Source organism: Engraulis encrasicolus, chromosome 20 (genome assembly GCF_034702125.1).
Source record: "Engraulis encrasicolus isolate BLACKSEA-1 chromosome 20, IST_EnEncr_1.0, whole genome shotgun sequence".
Taxonomy (NCBI): Eukaryota; Metazoa; Chordata; class Actinopteri; order Clupeiformes; family Engraulidae; genus Engraulis; species Engraulis encrasicolus.
The window spans coordinates 48,663,647-48,681,103 of record NC_085876.1 but is presented as its reverse complement, the minus strand read 5'-3'; the positions used below and the strand labels follow the sequence as shown (position 1 = coordinate 48,681,103).

Here is a 17,457-nt window from a genome sequence, read left to right as displayed (position 1 = left end):
TGCATCCCAATATGTGACCTTGCCTCCTCCACTTGCCTCCTCCACTCGCTTCTCGTCATGATGACATCACTGACAACAGCATTATATTTCAATATCTTGCAAAAGCTCAATTGTAGAGTCTTTTTTCTCGATTGCAATTGGGATGGTGAATGAAAAACAGTCCCTCAAAAGTTGTTGTGGCTAGGCTGACAGCTGGGAAACTTTATCGTTTTCTCCACGGAGGAGGGGCCAGGAGGCTGGGCGAGGAGACAAGCACAAGTGGAGGAGGCAAGGTTGCATATTGGGATGCACCCACTGTTCATCTTAATCTGGGATACACTTCAATGGATTTCGCCACTATTTTATTTTATTTGAAGACTCGTCTTGATTGTGTAAATAAGTGATCCACACGTTCAGAAATGACAATTTGGGAGATTTATGTTCCCTCTCGATAATAATACTGTGCCTTAAGGTTTTTTTTAGTGTTTTGCCCGTGTCTTCAGCCAACATGCTCTGTGTTTTTGTTTTGTTTTGTTGTCTTTTTTTTTTTAAAGGTACCCTCCTCTTTGTGCGGTATATTTTAATATCTTCAAAAACCTAAAGCACAGAAAACAATAATAATGACGTCGTAGGGAAAACTCACAAAAGGCCATTCTGTCCATCGCAATGTTACCAGAAACCCAACGCACAGAATAGAATACTGTCACCTCTGTGGAAACGAATCCTCCTGAGCGGTCTCTTCACATATAAAAGGCCTATTGGGATACATAATATAGGCCTATCAGGATACGTATTGGGATATAGCATGCTAGGCTACCTGACCACCAATAACACGCTCAAAGGATGTGACGTCACTCTTGACTTATTTTCAGTGGTGGTCGACAGCATTTGGTTTACTGTTTTTGTTTTTCTAAATAATATTGCAATTACAAAATCATGTGACTTTTAAAAAAACATAACAAAGGGAGAATTTGAATGATCTGTACCTGTGGAATATGAAAAAATGAGCAGTATTGTAGAACGACAAGAACACAAAGAGTCACAAGCTTGTATCGTTGAGAGGGGTTTTGATTCAGACATTTTGGATCATACTCTTGACAATATCTCTGATGTGCATGTCAGATTTTAGTAGTTTCTCAGTGGGCCACTGTGAGTGGCGTTGCTGGGGCAGTAGTGACCTGGTGACCATTCTGCTTTTCCTGGAGGAATTTGGCACCCCCATGATGCATTGTTGGCTGATTGGTATTGTGATGTAGTGCCACCTGCTGGACACATCAGCAAAGGTCTGCTGCTGTTGTTGTTCAGCTCAATTCAGGGGAGCATTTCTCAAAACCATAGTTGCTATTTACGTTAGATACTTTGTTAGTTGCAATGCAATTTCCCATTGACGACTACCCAAGTTGCTGACTGCTAACAACTATGATTTTGAGAAATGCAATCCAGATCAATATTTGGCCAGCTTTCTTGCATCAAGTAGTACTCAATACATTGTTATTATTTATTGCAAAGATGTCTTAAATTCTCTTACTGGAATGTCAGGATGATGTCTATTTCTGTTCACGTCTGTTTATATGCTTTTTAAGTTGTGAATAAATTGTGTAAAAAAAAAAGATAACTTTTTCTTCTGAGGCTTATTATTGTTCTCATACTTCCTGGAGGATGTGTGTGTAAGATTTACTTAAAACTACAGGACGTCTCTAGATAAATAAAGCAGAGGTGCACCTGACTGTAGGAAACAAGTCATTACTATTTAGGTGCTGCTTACACGCATGTGGATATCTATTTATTTTTGCTATCTGTCCCTGGGGCACATGTAGTCATAATCAGTGTTGGGCAGTAATGCATTACAAAAATAATTAATTACTGTAATGCATTACTTTCTGCTGTAATGCAGTAATGTAAGGTATTCTAGGGCAAAAATCTAACCTAAGTTACAATGCATTACAATGTCCTGAATTTGAGTAGTATTCAGTGTGGTGGGTCAGAAATAAGCGTTTCCTGAACCTGGTTATTTTTAAGTCTTGCTACCAAAACACCTCCTGGATGGGAGGTCATGACTCATGAGCTTGATTTACACTGTAATAATAATAATAATAATAATAATAATTGTATTTGTATAGCACTGTGTCATACAAGGCATGTAACTCAAAGTGCTTAACAAATGGGAAAAAAAACATTATTAGAGATGGATTTAAAAGGAGAGGTATAGAGGAGAGGCAGAAATAGCAGGAAGGCAGAGGAAGAAGAGATAGACAGAGATTGTAGAGTCATAAGGTCAACGTAGGTTAGGACCAGGATTCTTAGATGCGTAAGGTCCATAGTGGCTGGGCCTATCATAAGTCATAGATAGTCACACAGAGATTGGGCGCTCAGGTGCGGCCCCTGGTGGCATCAGGGGTGAGGAAAAACTCCCTTTCGCTTTCGCTTCATAGTTTGTAAGGGGGGGAAAAAAGCTCAGTGAGGTCTGAGAAAAAAAACCCTATAGTCAGGAAGAAACCTCAGGCAGAGACCAGCGGCCACCTAGGGGAGCCCCCTGCCAGGGCTGGTTGCGAGTAGTAAGGGCGCTGCGGCAGCTGGGACACTATGACGCCTTGGCAGCTAGGAGTTGGCAAGGATGAAGAGGTGGGTCTTCAGCTGCTTCTTGAAGGAGTCGACGGAGGTGGCTGATCGGATCTCGATGGGGAGGGCGTTCCATCTCTTGGGCGCATAGCAGGCAAACGCGGCGTCGCCGATCTTCTTTTGCGGGGGGGTGGGGGTCCTTAGCAGCTTGGCATCAGTGGACCTGAGAGCTCGAGCAGGGGCATAAAAAGAGAGCATGTCAGAGATATAACTAGGGGCAAGTCCATTTAATGCTTTAAATACTGTGAGCAGAATCTTAATAATAATTTGCCAGATCCATATTTAGGCCTACAGTTATTTTGGCAATAGTAAGTAAAAGTAATGCAAAAGTAGTGTAATGCCTTACATTTTAAATATAGTAATATTGTAATGTAAGGGATTGTTTTGAAAAGACTGTAAAATGTAATCAGTAATAGTGGTGTGGATCGACACTGCCCTCATGATCCGATTCGATCACGATTCGGGAGGTTTCGATTCGATTCTATGCGATCCGATTCAATTCTACAATGCATTGCAATGACTTACATTTCTACTGAAAGCAAAGCAAATGTTTAATCAGTCATGATGAGGCAATACAAGTAGTCAGATACTGAGCAACAATTTATTGGCTGTTTTCTGTATCAGTCTGTATCAGTCTTGCAATGTTTTGAAGTGCTTTTATTTAATTAAACATTCATTTGCTCCCGAAATATACATGGAAGTAATTGAAACTTAAAAAAATTGCCGGATCGATTCTGGATCATCCATGCCCCGCATTGGATTGCATCGCCGAAATCGATCATTGTTGACACCACTAATCAGTAATGCATTACAGTTTTTGAGTAAGTTGCCCAACACTGTTCATATAATTTTATTTTTAGGACAGTCATGGGTGAGCGGTTAGGGCGTCAGACTTGCATCCCAGAGGTTGCCGGTTCGACTCCCGACCCGCCAGGTTGGTGGGGGGAGTAATCAACCAGTGCTCTCCCCCCATCCTCCTCCATGACTGAGGTACCCTGAGCATGGTACCGTCCCACCGCACTGCTCCCCATGGGGCGCCACTGAGGGCTGCCCCCTTGCACGGGTGAGGCATAAATGCAATTTCGTTATGTGCAGTGTGCAGTGTTCACTTGTGTGCTGTGGAGTGCTGTGTCACAATGACAATGGGAGTTGGAGTTTCCCAGTTGGCTTTCACTTCTCACTTTCATATAATGTGTCCCTGAGCAGCACAGCTCCTTCAGCCTTCATCTGGCAACCAGCTGCTGCTGCTGACACTGCACAGCTCCAACAAGTGTGTTTTCACTCTGTCTGGCTTCTAGTGTGTGTGTGTGTGTGTGTGTGTGTGTGTGCGTACAGGGGTGAGCAAACGTTTCTGTTTGCGGACCACATAGGCCTACTGAAAACACAAGCTTCCAAGCGGGCGGCCAATGAAGAACGAACAATGCAGAATGAAGTCAAGAGCAAATCTGTTTTGAACCCGTTTTTAGAGCAGACGCTACCCCGGACTGCACTACTCTGGCTACATACATGGAGCCATTTACACACATGGGACACCACCAAAGAGGCTTGAGACAAGAGGGCTTACTCACGTCATAACAGCGTAGTAGGAAATGATGGCGAGGAGAGTACGGAAATGTTATTCACTGTGGAACAGGTCATAGGACAGCGTGAATAGCGTGAACAGGTCATAGGACAGCTGTCCTTAATTACCCCCAGCAATTACTGCTGACCAACAGCTGCCGTTACTTGGCCACAAATTATCCATCATGGTATCGCCCCCACTGACCATGTGCAAGGGAGTACGAAAATGGCATCCATCGCACCCACTGACCAATGACCATGCGCAAGGGAGTTAATTTTCCATCCACTCGTGTCCTCAGGCAACGCCCCCGTACTACACCGTGGCCAATGCATTCCCCCCCAAGAGATTGTTCTTTCTCTTGAGTTTCTTTGGACACCACTGCTGAACCATACAGTGCAGTGGTTACAGGGCCGGAGCTATAGGGAGGGCGAGCAGGGCATTTGCCCCTGGGCCCAGGGCACTCTATTGGTGGTGGGGGCCCAATTGTGATCTTGTCAGGCCATATAGGGGGCCCGATAAGTGTTTTGCCCTGGGGCCCTATGTGCAATTGTTCCGCCACTGAGTGGTTATACTATTGGCCAAACAGCTATTTCCATGAAAAATAATGGACAGTCTGGACTTGAACCTTATACCTGTTTTTCAAAATGTTAACATTCAATGAACTCTAGGGCTGTATCAGGCAATATCAAGCCTGTCATTGTAAAAGTTAAGTTTCAGTCTCCTCTAACATAAGAGATGGTGCAGGAAACCACGCTTTGGCGACCTCTGCTGGACTCGCCCAATTTCGAAACGCGTTTTTGCAACCGCATTGTTTGAGTCCCTTCAGCCACTGTCATCATGTGATTGTCAGACACAAAACACTGGCACAGGAGAATCACAATCATTTTCATATGGGAATAAAAAACGTATAGTGAAGAAATAGTGGGAGTATGGCACAAGCCCACCGTTTCGACAGGATTGGCGTGCTGTCTCCCTTGGAGGAGTCCAGCGCGGAGATCAGCCGAGACAGCGGCATCGTCTCGCAGAGCGCCAGCAGTTTGTCCATGGTCAGCGAGGCCCTTAGCAGCGGAACCGTCTCCCAAAGCCCCAGCTTCGGCGTCGCAGTGTCCCAGAGCCCGAGCTTCAACTCTGCGGAGAACACGCTAGAATTGGAGTCTGTGGACGACGAAGTCTTGAGACAAACCGCTCAAAATTACTCCACGTACATCAGAGCTACTGCAGGTGACGAGGTAGGAATCGGAAGAACAACACGAATACGTTTTCGAAAACAAACCAATTAAACATGTCTCATAACTTTGAACACATGACAGCTAATGGTTGGCTATCAGTCTCTGTCAGTGTGCCTCTTCTCTAACTTGTACGACGTGACAGTTTGAGTGGCCATGAAGATACAGTGCCTCTTTTGTTAACCTTACCATCGTGGAGAATGCTTGTCTCGTGTTTTTTCATTAGCACACTATATCTGTGTGTTCCATATGAATGAACATACTTCTCCAAATCCGTCTAGGTTGAATGTGCGCCCGAGTCTGGACTTTCACCTCCTAGTAAACAACAGTCCCATGCCATATTTAATAACTTTCTGTCGTCTGCAGATCCTCAACTTGGAAAAGAGCCTGGAAGAAATGCTCACAAGAGTGGATGAGTTTGTGGGAATGCTTGATATGGTAAATAAATAGCATCTTAACTTGTGAAACAGCACACGTTTGTTTGCATTTTATGTTTCTCTATGTAGCCTATGCACTGGAAATGGGGCTAAACTAATATCATTATACATTTAGGCTATAATGTAGTCATTCCATTCATACCATGCTGTAGTAGGCGTATAACCTACTGACATTGCATGTGAAGTCCTACCTGTTCATTTCAATCAATGTTTTGTTAAATAGACTGTGGGGCTTAGTGAGTCTTAAATAGATTGCATTTTGATAATTTTTAATGTTATCGTTCTTCTCTTTACTTCTGAAAACCAACATAATATGAAGTTATTATGTGGTCACACAATCTAGAGGTAGAGTTAGGGATTGACACTCCACCTTTGTGCCACCTCTTTTCTCTAGATCCGCAATGATACCTCCCAAATCGTCAACGAGAACCTACCTCAGATCCACAAGAAATCGGAGGAGATGAGGCAGATCTACAGGAAGATTGACAAGTTGGAAGTAAGAATGCGTTCAATTTAGAATCAAAGTGTTCTGCATCAGTCGCACTCTTAGTCAATTAACACTCATTTCTCTCTCAATTAACACTCTTTTCTCACTCATTTTCTATGAAAATAAATACTCCAACCCCCATTGTCATTGTGACACAGCACTTCACAGCACACAAGTGAACACTGCACACAATGAAATTGTATTTATGCTACACCCTTGCAAAGGGGACGCCCTCAATGGCACCCCAAGGGAGCAGTGCGGCAGGACGGTACCAGGCTCAGGGTTCCTCAGTCATGGAGGAGGATGGGGGAGAGCACTGGTTAATTACCGGTACTCCCACCATCAACCTGGTGGGTCGGGAGTTGAACCGGCAACCTTTGGGCTACAAATCTGATGCCCTAGCTGCTTACCCATGACTGCCTGCTCAACCCAAGGACAACAAAATAGTCCTCATACTCATTTTCATGGAGTGCATACTTACTGCAATATTACTCACTGCATAGCTCATTTCATGCAATATTAATATTTCACACCCCAGGATCATTATTTGACTGTGCTGCCCTAATGACTTACTCTGTCCCATGTTGTGTTTTTATGTGTTTTAATGTCTTCATTTGTGGATTGTGTGTAGTGTAATGCAAGACCAATTTCTGTGTAAACAAACATCAAAGTCTTATCTTATCTTGTCTTATCTTATCTTATTGTGGGCCTGTACGAAGAAGTTGGTTCAGGAGTAAACCAGGTTAAGTTAAGAGATAAATCATCTAATAGAAGAGCTTGATGTATAATTTAATTTGATATCATTTAATTGGATATTATTTAATTTGATATATTGCACTGACATTTTCTTAAGAAAATGAGGACTGCAGGCTCTTCTATTAGATGATTTACCTTTTAACTTCACCTGCTTTACTCCTGAACCAGCTTCTTAGTACACTCCTTGGAGAAATGCCTTTTCTGCCTTTAAAGGGACACTGTGTGAGATTTTTAGTTGTTTATTTCCAGAATTCATGCTGCCCATTCACTAATGTTACCTGAATGCTTACCACCACCATCAAATTCTAAGCATTCATTATGACTGGAAAAATTGCACTTTTCATACATGAAAAGGGGGATCTTCTCCATGGTCCGCCATTTTGAATTTCCAGAAATAGCCGCTTTTAGCTGCAAAAATGACTGTACTTGGACCATACTAGTTATTAGTTTATTACTTAGTAAACTTTCATGTAAAGATCAAATTTAGCAAAAGGCAGTCCGGTTTCAATCAGCAGCATAGTTGCAGTACCTTTTTTGACCATTTCCTGCACAGTGTCCCTTTAAATGTACTATAGATCTGCTAATTCAAGTCAAGTCAATTCAAGTCATATTATTTATTCATGTAGCCCATTTCATACACAATAAGGTAACCCAATGTGTTTTACAAACATGAAAAGGGAACAATGCAAATGTGGTATTAAGATAAAGGGAAGTGAAAGGGAAGTGAAAGCCTAACTGGGAAACTTAAACCTCCGTTGTCATTGTGACACAGCACTCCACAGCACACAACTGAACACTGCACTCTGCACACAAAGAAATTGCATTTATGCCTCACATGTAAAATGGTAATAATTCAAACCGTGTGTGTGCGCGCGCCTGCGCGTGCGTTTGTGTGTGTGTGCGCCTGCACATGCGTGTGTGTGTGTGTGTGCGTCTGCGTGTGCGTGTGTGTGTGTTGTCTGTCTGTCTGCCAGTCGTTTGTGAAGATGGTCGGTGCTAACGTGACGGTGATGGAGGATCGCGTGACCCAGGCGGAAGGGGAGGTGGCCACCATACCAGGAGCCTTCAAGAAGATGTTCCGGACCATGAGCGTCCCCGGGTTCCTGCAGGTGAGGCCTGGTGGAGACTTTTCTAGTTGAGTAAGATGAAGCAAACCCACCTACCCAATGCAAAGGAGTGCGCGGGTTCTTGCAGGTGAGGCGTGGTGGAGTAGGGTTGCTCGATTATGAGAACAAGTCCGACAGGCGGAGATAGATGCGTCCACTCGTTGCTTATTATCACGATCCGGTAGTAGAAGAAAAGCACAAATATGAAGAGAGTAACGCGGAAAAATGGCGGCAAAGACTGTTTTTGGCCAATTTAAAGAATGTGTTTAGACGGAACGACAGACGGACATACCCTCTTATAGGGATGCATCTAAAAATCAACATCATAATCTCTCTCCTGCTCATTTCCTGTCTCCTCTCACACTGCCCTGTCATAATAAAGGCCCCAAAAGCTAGGGCTGCTCGATTATGAGAAATTATGAAAAATCAATATCCTGATTATTTCAGTCAATATTGATATCACGATTTTTTTAGACAATATTTATTTTAGAGACAAATAATTGTGCTAAACAATTCACAATCTTCCCTCCCTTCAGCAGTGTGAGTGGAGGGCTATAGAGAAACACACAGTGGTGTACAGTTCGGCAGTATTGGGTTAGAAAGTCTGCTCTGTGCTCGCGATGGCTCAAGTGGAGAGAAATGTATTGCTCTTTGCTTTACTTACCTAAGTTAATTCAGAGCCTGGGGCGTGTGTGTGTTTTTGACTCCTCTGTTTCTCCTCGGCTCTCTGTTGCCCCTGCCCCTGCCCCTGCCCCCTCCCCTGCAGAAGCCGTCGAGCCCCCGGAGACCCCCGCATCACCACCACGAGCTGCCTGCTGTCTTCCGCACTGACGACTACTTCCCTCCACACACGGACGGGCCCGGGCCCGGTTCAGGTTCCGGCGCCGGAGTGTAGGACCAATCAACCCGACCAACCGACCGATCGAGCAGCATCATCCCCTCCCATCACCCTTACAGTAGACTAGACGCCCCGACAACTAACAGTCTAGGGGTCTAGGGGCTTCTGTAGTAGAGAGGAGACAACACTCTCTCTCTCACACACACACACACACACACACACAGCACGCGGTCTAAATCTCATCTCAATGTCCTTCCTCCAGTTGCTTCCTCTGGTTTCCCGGATGCTTGAGTTGATGAAACGATGTTTCTAGCCGGGCAAGAAATGAAATGGATTGTCTGGGCTGAGCTCTCTCCGTAGGCAAACCTGTGGAACCAGAGTGCGATTTGTCAGGAAACCAGAAGGGCGGACATGTTTCAGATTTCAAGCAGTATCAATGGAATTACACTGTGATTAAAATCTTGTAGAAAAAATGGCGATATCAAAACTAGAAGAGGGGACAATCCCCCCATACAAATCGCACACCCTGTGTGGAACCAACGGTTGGTGTTCAAACTGCGTTGCTATGAGTATCCCCTATGGTGCGAGACCAGATAACCTTCCAGGCAAAAAAAACAAACAAACATTTTCTGCCTGTACGGTTGATCTAGTTCACCAGGCCGGTGTTTCCCAACCGGACGTACTATATGTGCACCACTTGTAGTACACGAGCATACTGTAGGGGGCAGTGTGGCGAAACAACCTAAGGGGTACGTGAGGCCAAAAAAGGCTGGGAAACACTGCACTAGGCTACGATAGAATACAGTACAATACAGTATGTATTTACATAGCACAATATCACAACTATACAGTTTACTCAAACTGCTTTCAAATACACACATACAGGCTACGACGCTTCAGTATGAGAAAAGGCGAAAGGACAAAAGCTGAGACGAGGGAGGGAGTGGAGAGGATGGAGATGTGAGGCTGCGGTGCGTCATGGTTATTTTCTTCTTGCTAGCTTGCTTCCACCATCCCCTCCCTGGACTCTCTCTCTGATTCCTCCCTCAATGGAGCTTTGAGGTATGAGGACAGAGGATAGAGGAGGCAACTGGAGGATGGATATTAAGAGGCGCACACTGTATGAAACTCTACTGTGGAAACACACACACACACACACAGACAGACAGACACACACATGCACAGACACACACACACACACACACACACACACACACACACACACACACACACACACATACACACACACACACTCGTGGTGCTCCAGAATCTAGAGCAATATGGACCCATGCCTGAACGTTTAATATGAACGTTTTATTGTATGTTTCATCTAGTCTTTGAACAAGTACAAGTCTGTAGCCAAACTATTATTATTATTATTATTATTATTATTATTATTATTATTATTTAAAATAGGAAGATTGATGTCCAAGTGCCTCTTTTCTGTTTAATTGTCCTTTTTTTGTCTTTTGTCTGCTGGTAAGTTAATGTTGAATGTCTGATGTTATATTGATACTGCATATCAACTGCTGTAAATAGATTTATACAAGAATTTAAATATTAATAGTACTTCTCTTTTCTTAGATTGATGCACTTCTGTTTGAATGATGTCACATAATTTGGTAGATTCTTTTTTTTTCTTCCATTTGTTAAATTTGCTATGCATCCACAAATGACCAAAATGCTACTGAGTATGTTTCTGTTGATTTTTCCAGTAGCCTACGGACAATATGATCTTACACACATTTTGTTTATACTTGTATTTGTCATCTGTAATAACAACATAACATTTATTAAAGACGGTTGTTTTTAACACGTGGTCGACTCTGTCTGATGCAGTAGGCTACACCAGGTATGGGCATTGTTAAGATGAGGAGGGCCACGTTTTTTTCATCGGCACCATCGGAGGGCCACGTTTTTTTCATCGGCACCATCGGAGGGCCACGTTTTTTTCATCGCCACCATCGGAGGGTCATATGACCACAGATCTGATTCCAATTTGCAGAGATGGAGGTGCCGTGGGTTGCTGACTGACTTGCCCATATTGTTTGGAAGGAATATAATACTCTATACACAATGCTCTATTACCCAACAGTATAATTATTGATTACAGATTGATCCAGTAGTCGTTTTAAGAACATATGGTCTTTTTTTTTTTCATTATTAGGGCTACTGTTTTATTTATGGGCCGCATTAAGTGAGGACTGAGGAGGCGGGCCGCATGTGGCCCCCGGCCTCCAGTTGTCCATCCCTGGGCTGGGCTACACTGAGGGCGCCAGAATAAGTTTTAAAGTGGTGGTGCATTTTTTTTCTTTACATTTCTTAACAATTTCACTGCTGCTTCACTTCACTCATTTTTGTCTAAAAGTTGAAAAAGCCTAATTTAGGGAGCCCAAAAGTGGGGATGCAAATGTAGGCCACCTCTTCAGCCCCCTCTCCGGCAGCTGTGTGTCACAACAAGCCAAGAGCATCATACGTACTGTTTGGCAGTTCTTGAGCAATTTACTTTATGGCAGGCCTACAGACACTGAAAGTACAGATAAAGTATATCTTTATTTACATTTAAATCGGCAGAAGTAGGCCTTACTTCCACACAATTCATTCATGGATTTCACCCAAACGGATGTGAAATCCTCCCATAATAATAATGGTCTGGTGAATGGAATCCTGCCAACGATGCACCCGACCTTCGAACATCTCCATGACCACGCGTCATCGATTTCTTTTTACGCATCGACGTCGACATTTCAAAATCCAGTAGCCCTGACGTCATAATAACCCCAAATTGCTGATATCATAATTTGGTTTGCAGGCTGGTGTCAATTTTATCGTGCTGTGCTTGAATGCGACGGCGCTGAACATCTCATGTCTTGTTAGATGTTTCAGTACCGAAGGACAGATGGATAAAAAGAAAGAAAAGTCAAAGTGTAAGTTGCAAACAACAATTTGACGTCTTTTGGATATAGGATGAAGCGGGTTAGCCTTTTCTCTGCAATGCATATTTAGTTTAGGCTAAATAAACGCCTATAACCTGTATAGGCTGGCTTATGTGTATTGGCTTATAGCCATGCCTACGTGATGGAAACCTGTCCTATTTAAATGATGATAATGGTAAAGAATGCTTGCTAAGGACGCCTGTTAATAGATCAAAGAAAGTTTCATGTTTAGCCCGTACTGTAGGCCTATAGGGTATCAAGTCATATTAGAGTTGTGTCGTTCATGAACGAGCCGGTTCTTTTGAACGGCTCCCAGAAGTGAACGATGGGAACCGGATCACAGCTGGGGGAGCCACTCTGCCGCATTTTCGTTCATTTTTCATTAATTTTAAGCACGTGACCTCGACGTGAGTAATTAAATTTGGGAAAAAACACAATGGTTTGCCTTAAAGAGTGGCAAAAACAGTCTTTAGAAGCAGGAGAATAATCAGTTGTTGTTTTGACAAAATTACCCAGAGGTGGAGTCAAAATATTACATTCTAAACACTGAATAAATAATTTTAAAAAGAGCCAAAAGAGCCAGTTTTTTGAACGGCTCTTTGAAACGAACGAGCCACTAAGATCCGGATCCCATAAAAGAGCCATAAATCCCATCTCTAAGTCATATCCTCCCACCTGCCTGTCAGCAGTGCGCATGTGCTGGTGAAAGATTGATCCACCCTAAAATATTATTTGCATTGATGCATTTATTCATTGATTATTGTATGGCCTATAACCATGTCTAAGAATAATTCTAATGAATATCTGCATTTTTTTTAGCCCAAGTACATATAGTGGGACCATATGAGCCCAATTTCAATGGCCCAGTATTGCAAAGGTGAGAACTGATGTCCCCCATATCTCTCTCTCTCTCTCTCTCTCTCTCTCTCTCTCTCTCTCTCTCTCTCTCTCTCTCTCTCTCTCTCTCTCTCTCTCTCTCTCTCTCTCTCTGTGTGTGTGTGTGTGTGTGTGTGTGTGTGTGTGTGTGTGTGTGTGTGTGTGTGTGTGTAACTGTGCATGTGCGCGTGCAGCAGCAATGTGTAGCCTATGAAGCCATGCTTTTGTATGCATGGATTGCAAACATAAGCTTAGCCAATTATATCATATATCTCTGTGTAAGTGCAGTCTGCATTGCAAACATAAGCTAAGCCAACTATATCATATGTCTCTGTGTAAGTGCAGTCTGCATTGCAAACATAAGCTAAGCCAACTATATCATATATCTCTGTGTAAGTGCAGTCTCCATGATTCTGCATTTCCACTCGTGTCAATGAGTCAGTGTCAACTCTTTCCTTGTGTCAAAAGGGGTTGCACAGATCTCATCTGTTTCCTGCTGTTCCTGGTGGTCCTAAGTTCTTACATGGCCCTCGGAGTGACAGGTAAAACCTGAACATATTTTCTAATGTCATAGCATCTTGCTAATTTGTAGGCTACTGTGTTATACTGTATACTATAGTATGAGCAGTGTGGTACAGTGACTGGTATTTCATGCTAATGTGTATTAGGAAGTGTGGACCTTCTCAATGTTATCTGGATTAGAAATACACTAAACACATTACTAAATGAAGAGTTCAGATGCAAACCCCCCTAAGTGCCTTTTCAGAAAATAATCTTTATTACAAAGCTATCAAAATTGCATATTTTTTAAATTGTATTCATGTAATATAACTATTTATATGTATTATCAAGTACATGAATGTAAACCAAACCAACAACGGGGTTCTCTAAAAAATATAGAAGTGCAGGTCTTCAGAAATGGAGTTAGGGGGTTTTGCATCTGAACTCTTCAAATACTTAAATACTAAATGCAGTTGAGTTAATAATACTAACTCCACGTCTGTTATGACTGTGCTCCCTCTAGCATGGCTTCTGGGGGACCCACGCAACATCCTGTATGCCCGAAACTCCACAGGCGCGCACTGTGGGGCCGGAATCAACAAGTACGTAACCAAATCAGAGGTGTATAAAATGAAATTAGAAGTAACCTGGAAGACTCGTATGTGTAGCCTATCTAGCCCAGTAGGTACAGTGGAATAGCTGGTGGTGTAGACTATAAACTATGTATGATCAGATCATGTAGGCCTATTATTGTGCATTCATGTGCTCTTAGAAGTAGATATTTTCCAGTCTTGGAAACTTGTTTATGAAATCTTTCAACAAGTTTTCCAGTGTAAAATACCACAAGGGGTGCGTTAATGTGTCCTTCCCAATCCCATGTCAGTGTTACCATAATTCCCAGATCACATGAATGCATGGTTATTGTTGTAATTACATCAGTAATTAGGGCCCAAAAAGCTCTATGAAATATTGAAAAAAATGTTTGAGTATCTTTTTTAATCTCCTATCGACCTTAGTCCATTGGATTTATAACTTTTGCCTCCATACCCCAGTCTTATTATTTTATTTATGTCAGTGTCACACTGTCAGAAATGATTTGAAGGGAAGTGACAGGATGCTTTGTTGTTGTCCCTAACTAGACTGAAGCCCTATGTTTTCCTGGTTGACCTCTCCAAGTGTGACGCCGCGACCAACCCTGTAGCGGCCCTCTTGAACGGAGCCCAGTGTCCCACCACTCAGGTACCTGTTTGCAGCCTTCCAGATCCTTCGACCGTTGCCGCTGTTAAAGGGACACTGTGTGAGGTTTTTAGCTGTTTATTTCCAGAATTCATGCTACCCATTCACTAATGTTACCTTTTTCATGAATACTTACCACCACCATCAAATTCTAAGTATTCATTATGACTGGGAAAATTGCACTTTTCATATACGAAAAGGGGGATCTTCTCCATGGTCCGCCATTTTTAGCTGCAAAAATTACTCTACTTGGACCATGCTAGAAAATATATTTATTACTTAGAAAACTTTCATGTAAAGATCAAATTTGGCAATTGGCAGCCCAGTTTCAATGAGCAGCATAGTTGCAGTACACTTTTTGACCATTTCCTGCACAATGTCCCTTTAAAGGACCAGTTCAGTCAATTTCAACATGCAGCTGTAATGCTCACACTACCCTGGACTTGTCAGTACCTGAGTTTTTTTCTTCTTCTTCAGCCTTTACCGAGATCTTGGTCATTGTAATGGGGGCAGCGCTTTGTTTACATTTGAAAAAAAAAACATTTTTATTTATTCCCAAAAACATCCGAAAGGTTATACAACATCAGTAGACAACTAGCAAACAGCGATATCTTTTGGGAAAATATTTGGAGTAGGCTTATGTTAATTTTTTTTAAATGTAAACAAACGCTGCCCCCATTAGAATAGCTCATATCTCAGAAAGGGCTTAGCCAAAAAATGTGGCATCACTGGATACTGACAAGTCAAGGGTAGCGTGAGCAATACAACAGCATATAGAAATTGACTGAACTGGTCCTTTAAAATGTTTACTTCATGGTTTTAAAAAAAGATTTTTGTTAATCTTTCAGATTTTATTAGTGACAGGACAGTTTGAGAGAAAGACAGGAAATGTTTTGGGAGAGAGAGACGGGGAAGGGTCGGCAAAGGAGTCCCGGGCCGGAATCGAACCGGAGTCGGCCACGTAGTGAACGAGTGCCCTACCGTTAGGCCACGGCAGGGCCACTCTGTGTCGGTTGACATCATTGTTTTCTCTCAGGGAAACACCGAGACTACACACACACTAACTAGGGATGTTAACCGGTAACCGTTTAGCCGATAGTCGACCGGATCAACTTTAACCGGTTGTAATAATAATAATTATAATAATAATTTCCTCCCAAAAACCCCCAAAAAATGATATTTTGAATTTTAGTACGATAATTCAGCATTTTCCATCTGGCAACAGTGGCTCGGCATGGGAGGTCCTGTCTGCGCAGCAAAAAAAAGCCTTATGTGAAAAATAAAAAATTTAAAAATCAGTGCTGTGCATATCAGGCACGCGAACGTTGTATAATTTAAGATTACCGGTTAACTGGTTAACCACCGGTTAATGAGTCTCAGTAGCCGGTTAAGAGTTTTTTCAATTTTAGCCATCCCTAACACTGACATGTCCTCTCTCTGTTATCTGGTGTGTGTTTGTGTTGCCACAGGTGTGTGTGACAGAGTGCCCCTCGGAGTACTGGATGTTGCCAGATGCAGCATATGCTGCAAACGCGCTGGCCAAAGACTACTTTGAGCAGAAGTACTGCGACCCCCGTGTAGACCTGCAGACCACCAACCTGGTAATGCACAGTAGTACAGTACAGTACATGTTTCCAAAGGTTGCCAAGTTCACATTGATTTTTTCAACATTGTATATTTTGTTTGTCAATGGTACATTGCGGTTAGGGATGCACGATGTATCAGCCAGATGTATCGGTATCGGCCGATATTTGACATTTCAAAAAAACAAAACAAAAAAAACACTGGTATTGGTTAATATCGGTTATCGGCCAAAACCACAATATCGATATCGGACGAAATTTTTGACATTGTGCATCCCTAATTGCGGTATGGTATAATCAGGTATTTTTGTTTTGTTTTGTATGATCTCTTAATTCCTGATTTTGTTTTTTTACAACTCAGACTGTTCAGGAAATCCTTGACAAAGACCTCTGTCCATCTTTTTATGTCCCATCTACAACGGGTGAGTTGCATTCACACACACACACACACACACACACACACACACACACACACACACACACACACACACACACACACACACACACACACACACACACACACACACACACAGTTACTCACACACACACACACACACACACACACACACACACACACACACACACACACACACAGATAAACATGTCTGTTTTCTCTCTGTGTTCCTCCTCAGTGGGAAGTTTTTGCCTCACAAACTCCGTCTTACTGAACAAGACCGTCAACTTCACCATAACAGATCAGGCATTGTTCAATGACACCGTTGATGCCATAAAGGCTGGCACAAGGTAAATCACTCTCCATGTCTATGTGGGCATTATGTGTATTTATGTAAGCTACTTGACACCTTCATTTCCCCCCAGGGATCAATTAAGTTACTGTACTCTACTCTACTCTACTCTACTCTCACTTGTGAAAGCAGGGTGCCCTTATGTCTTTCTTTACACACATTTTATGAAAGCACTGATATTGCAGGACTCTAAATGAACTCCCGGCAAACTGCTAAATGCTGGTGAAAATTCGGTTGGGCTTGTTGACAGTGAATATGGGGGATGCCGTGGGTTCTATTCTAAAGTGAAGTGAAAGCCCATTGGGAAACTCCAACTCATTGTGACACAGCACTCCACAGCACACAAGTGCGGTGGGACGGTACCATGCTCAGGGTACCTCAGTCATGGAGGAGGATGGGGGAGAGCACTGGTTGATTACTCCCCCCACCAACCTGGCGGGTCGGGAGTCGAACCGGCAACCTCTGAGATGCAAGTCTGACGCCCTAACCGCTCACCCATGACTGCCCTGAAGTGAGGCAACAGTGGGGGATGAGATTCCAACCTGCTGCCCTCGGATCTAAAGGCCATCT

The 17,457-nt window shown here is 42.9% G+C and overlaps 1 protein-coding gene and 1 pseudogene across 1 annotated transcript; both read left to right on the top strand.

The window, feature by feature from the left end:
- The first annotated feature begins 4,908 nt into the window (after window positions 1–4,908).
- Window positions 4,909–9,087, top strand: bloc1s4 (biogenesis of lysosomal organelles complex-1, subunit 4, cappuccino). Its single transcript, XM_063184984.1, has 5 exons — window positions 4,909–5,388; window positions 5,752–5,823; window positions 6,217–6,318; window positions 8,040–8,174; window positions 8,938–9,087. The coding sequence occupies exons 1-5, from the start codon at window positions 5,089–5,091 to the stop codon at window positions 9,064–9,066; spliced, it is 738 nt and encodes a 245-aa protein (XP_063041054.1). The 5' UTR covers window positions 4,909–5,088; the 3' UTR covers window positions 9,067–9,087.
- Window positions 9,088–11,830: 2,743 nt separating this feature from the next.
- Window positions 11,831–17,457, top strand: part of LOC134436078 (choline transporter-like protein 4) — a 17,037-nt pseudogene continuing 11,410 nt past the window's right edge.

What these genes read in the sequence shown, in the direction of transcription:
- bloc1s4 (XM_063184984.1), top strand. Translation starts at nt 5,089, where the DNA reads ATGGCACAAGCCCACCGTTTCGACAGGATTGGCGTGCTGTCTCCCTTG. An exon ending in GAGCTACTGCAGGTGACGAG is followed by an intron (nt 5,389 to 5,751) that starts GTAGGAATCGGA and finishes TGTCGTCTGCAG; the next exon opens with ATCCTCAACTTGGAAAAGAG. An exon ending in TTGTGGGAATGCTTGATATG is followed by an intron (nt 5,824 to 6,216) that starts GTAAATAAATAG and finishes TCTTTTCTCTAG; the next exon opens with ATCCGCAATGATACCTCCCA.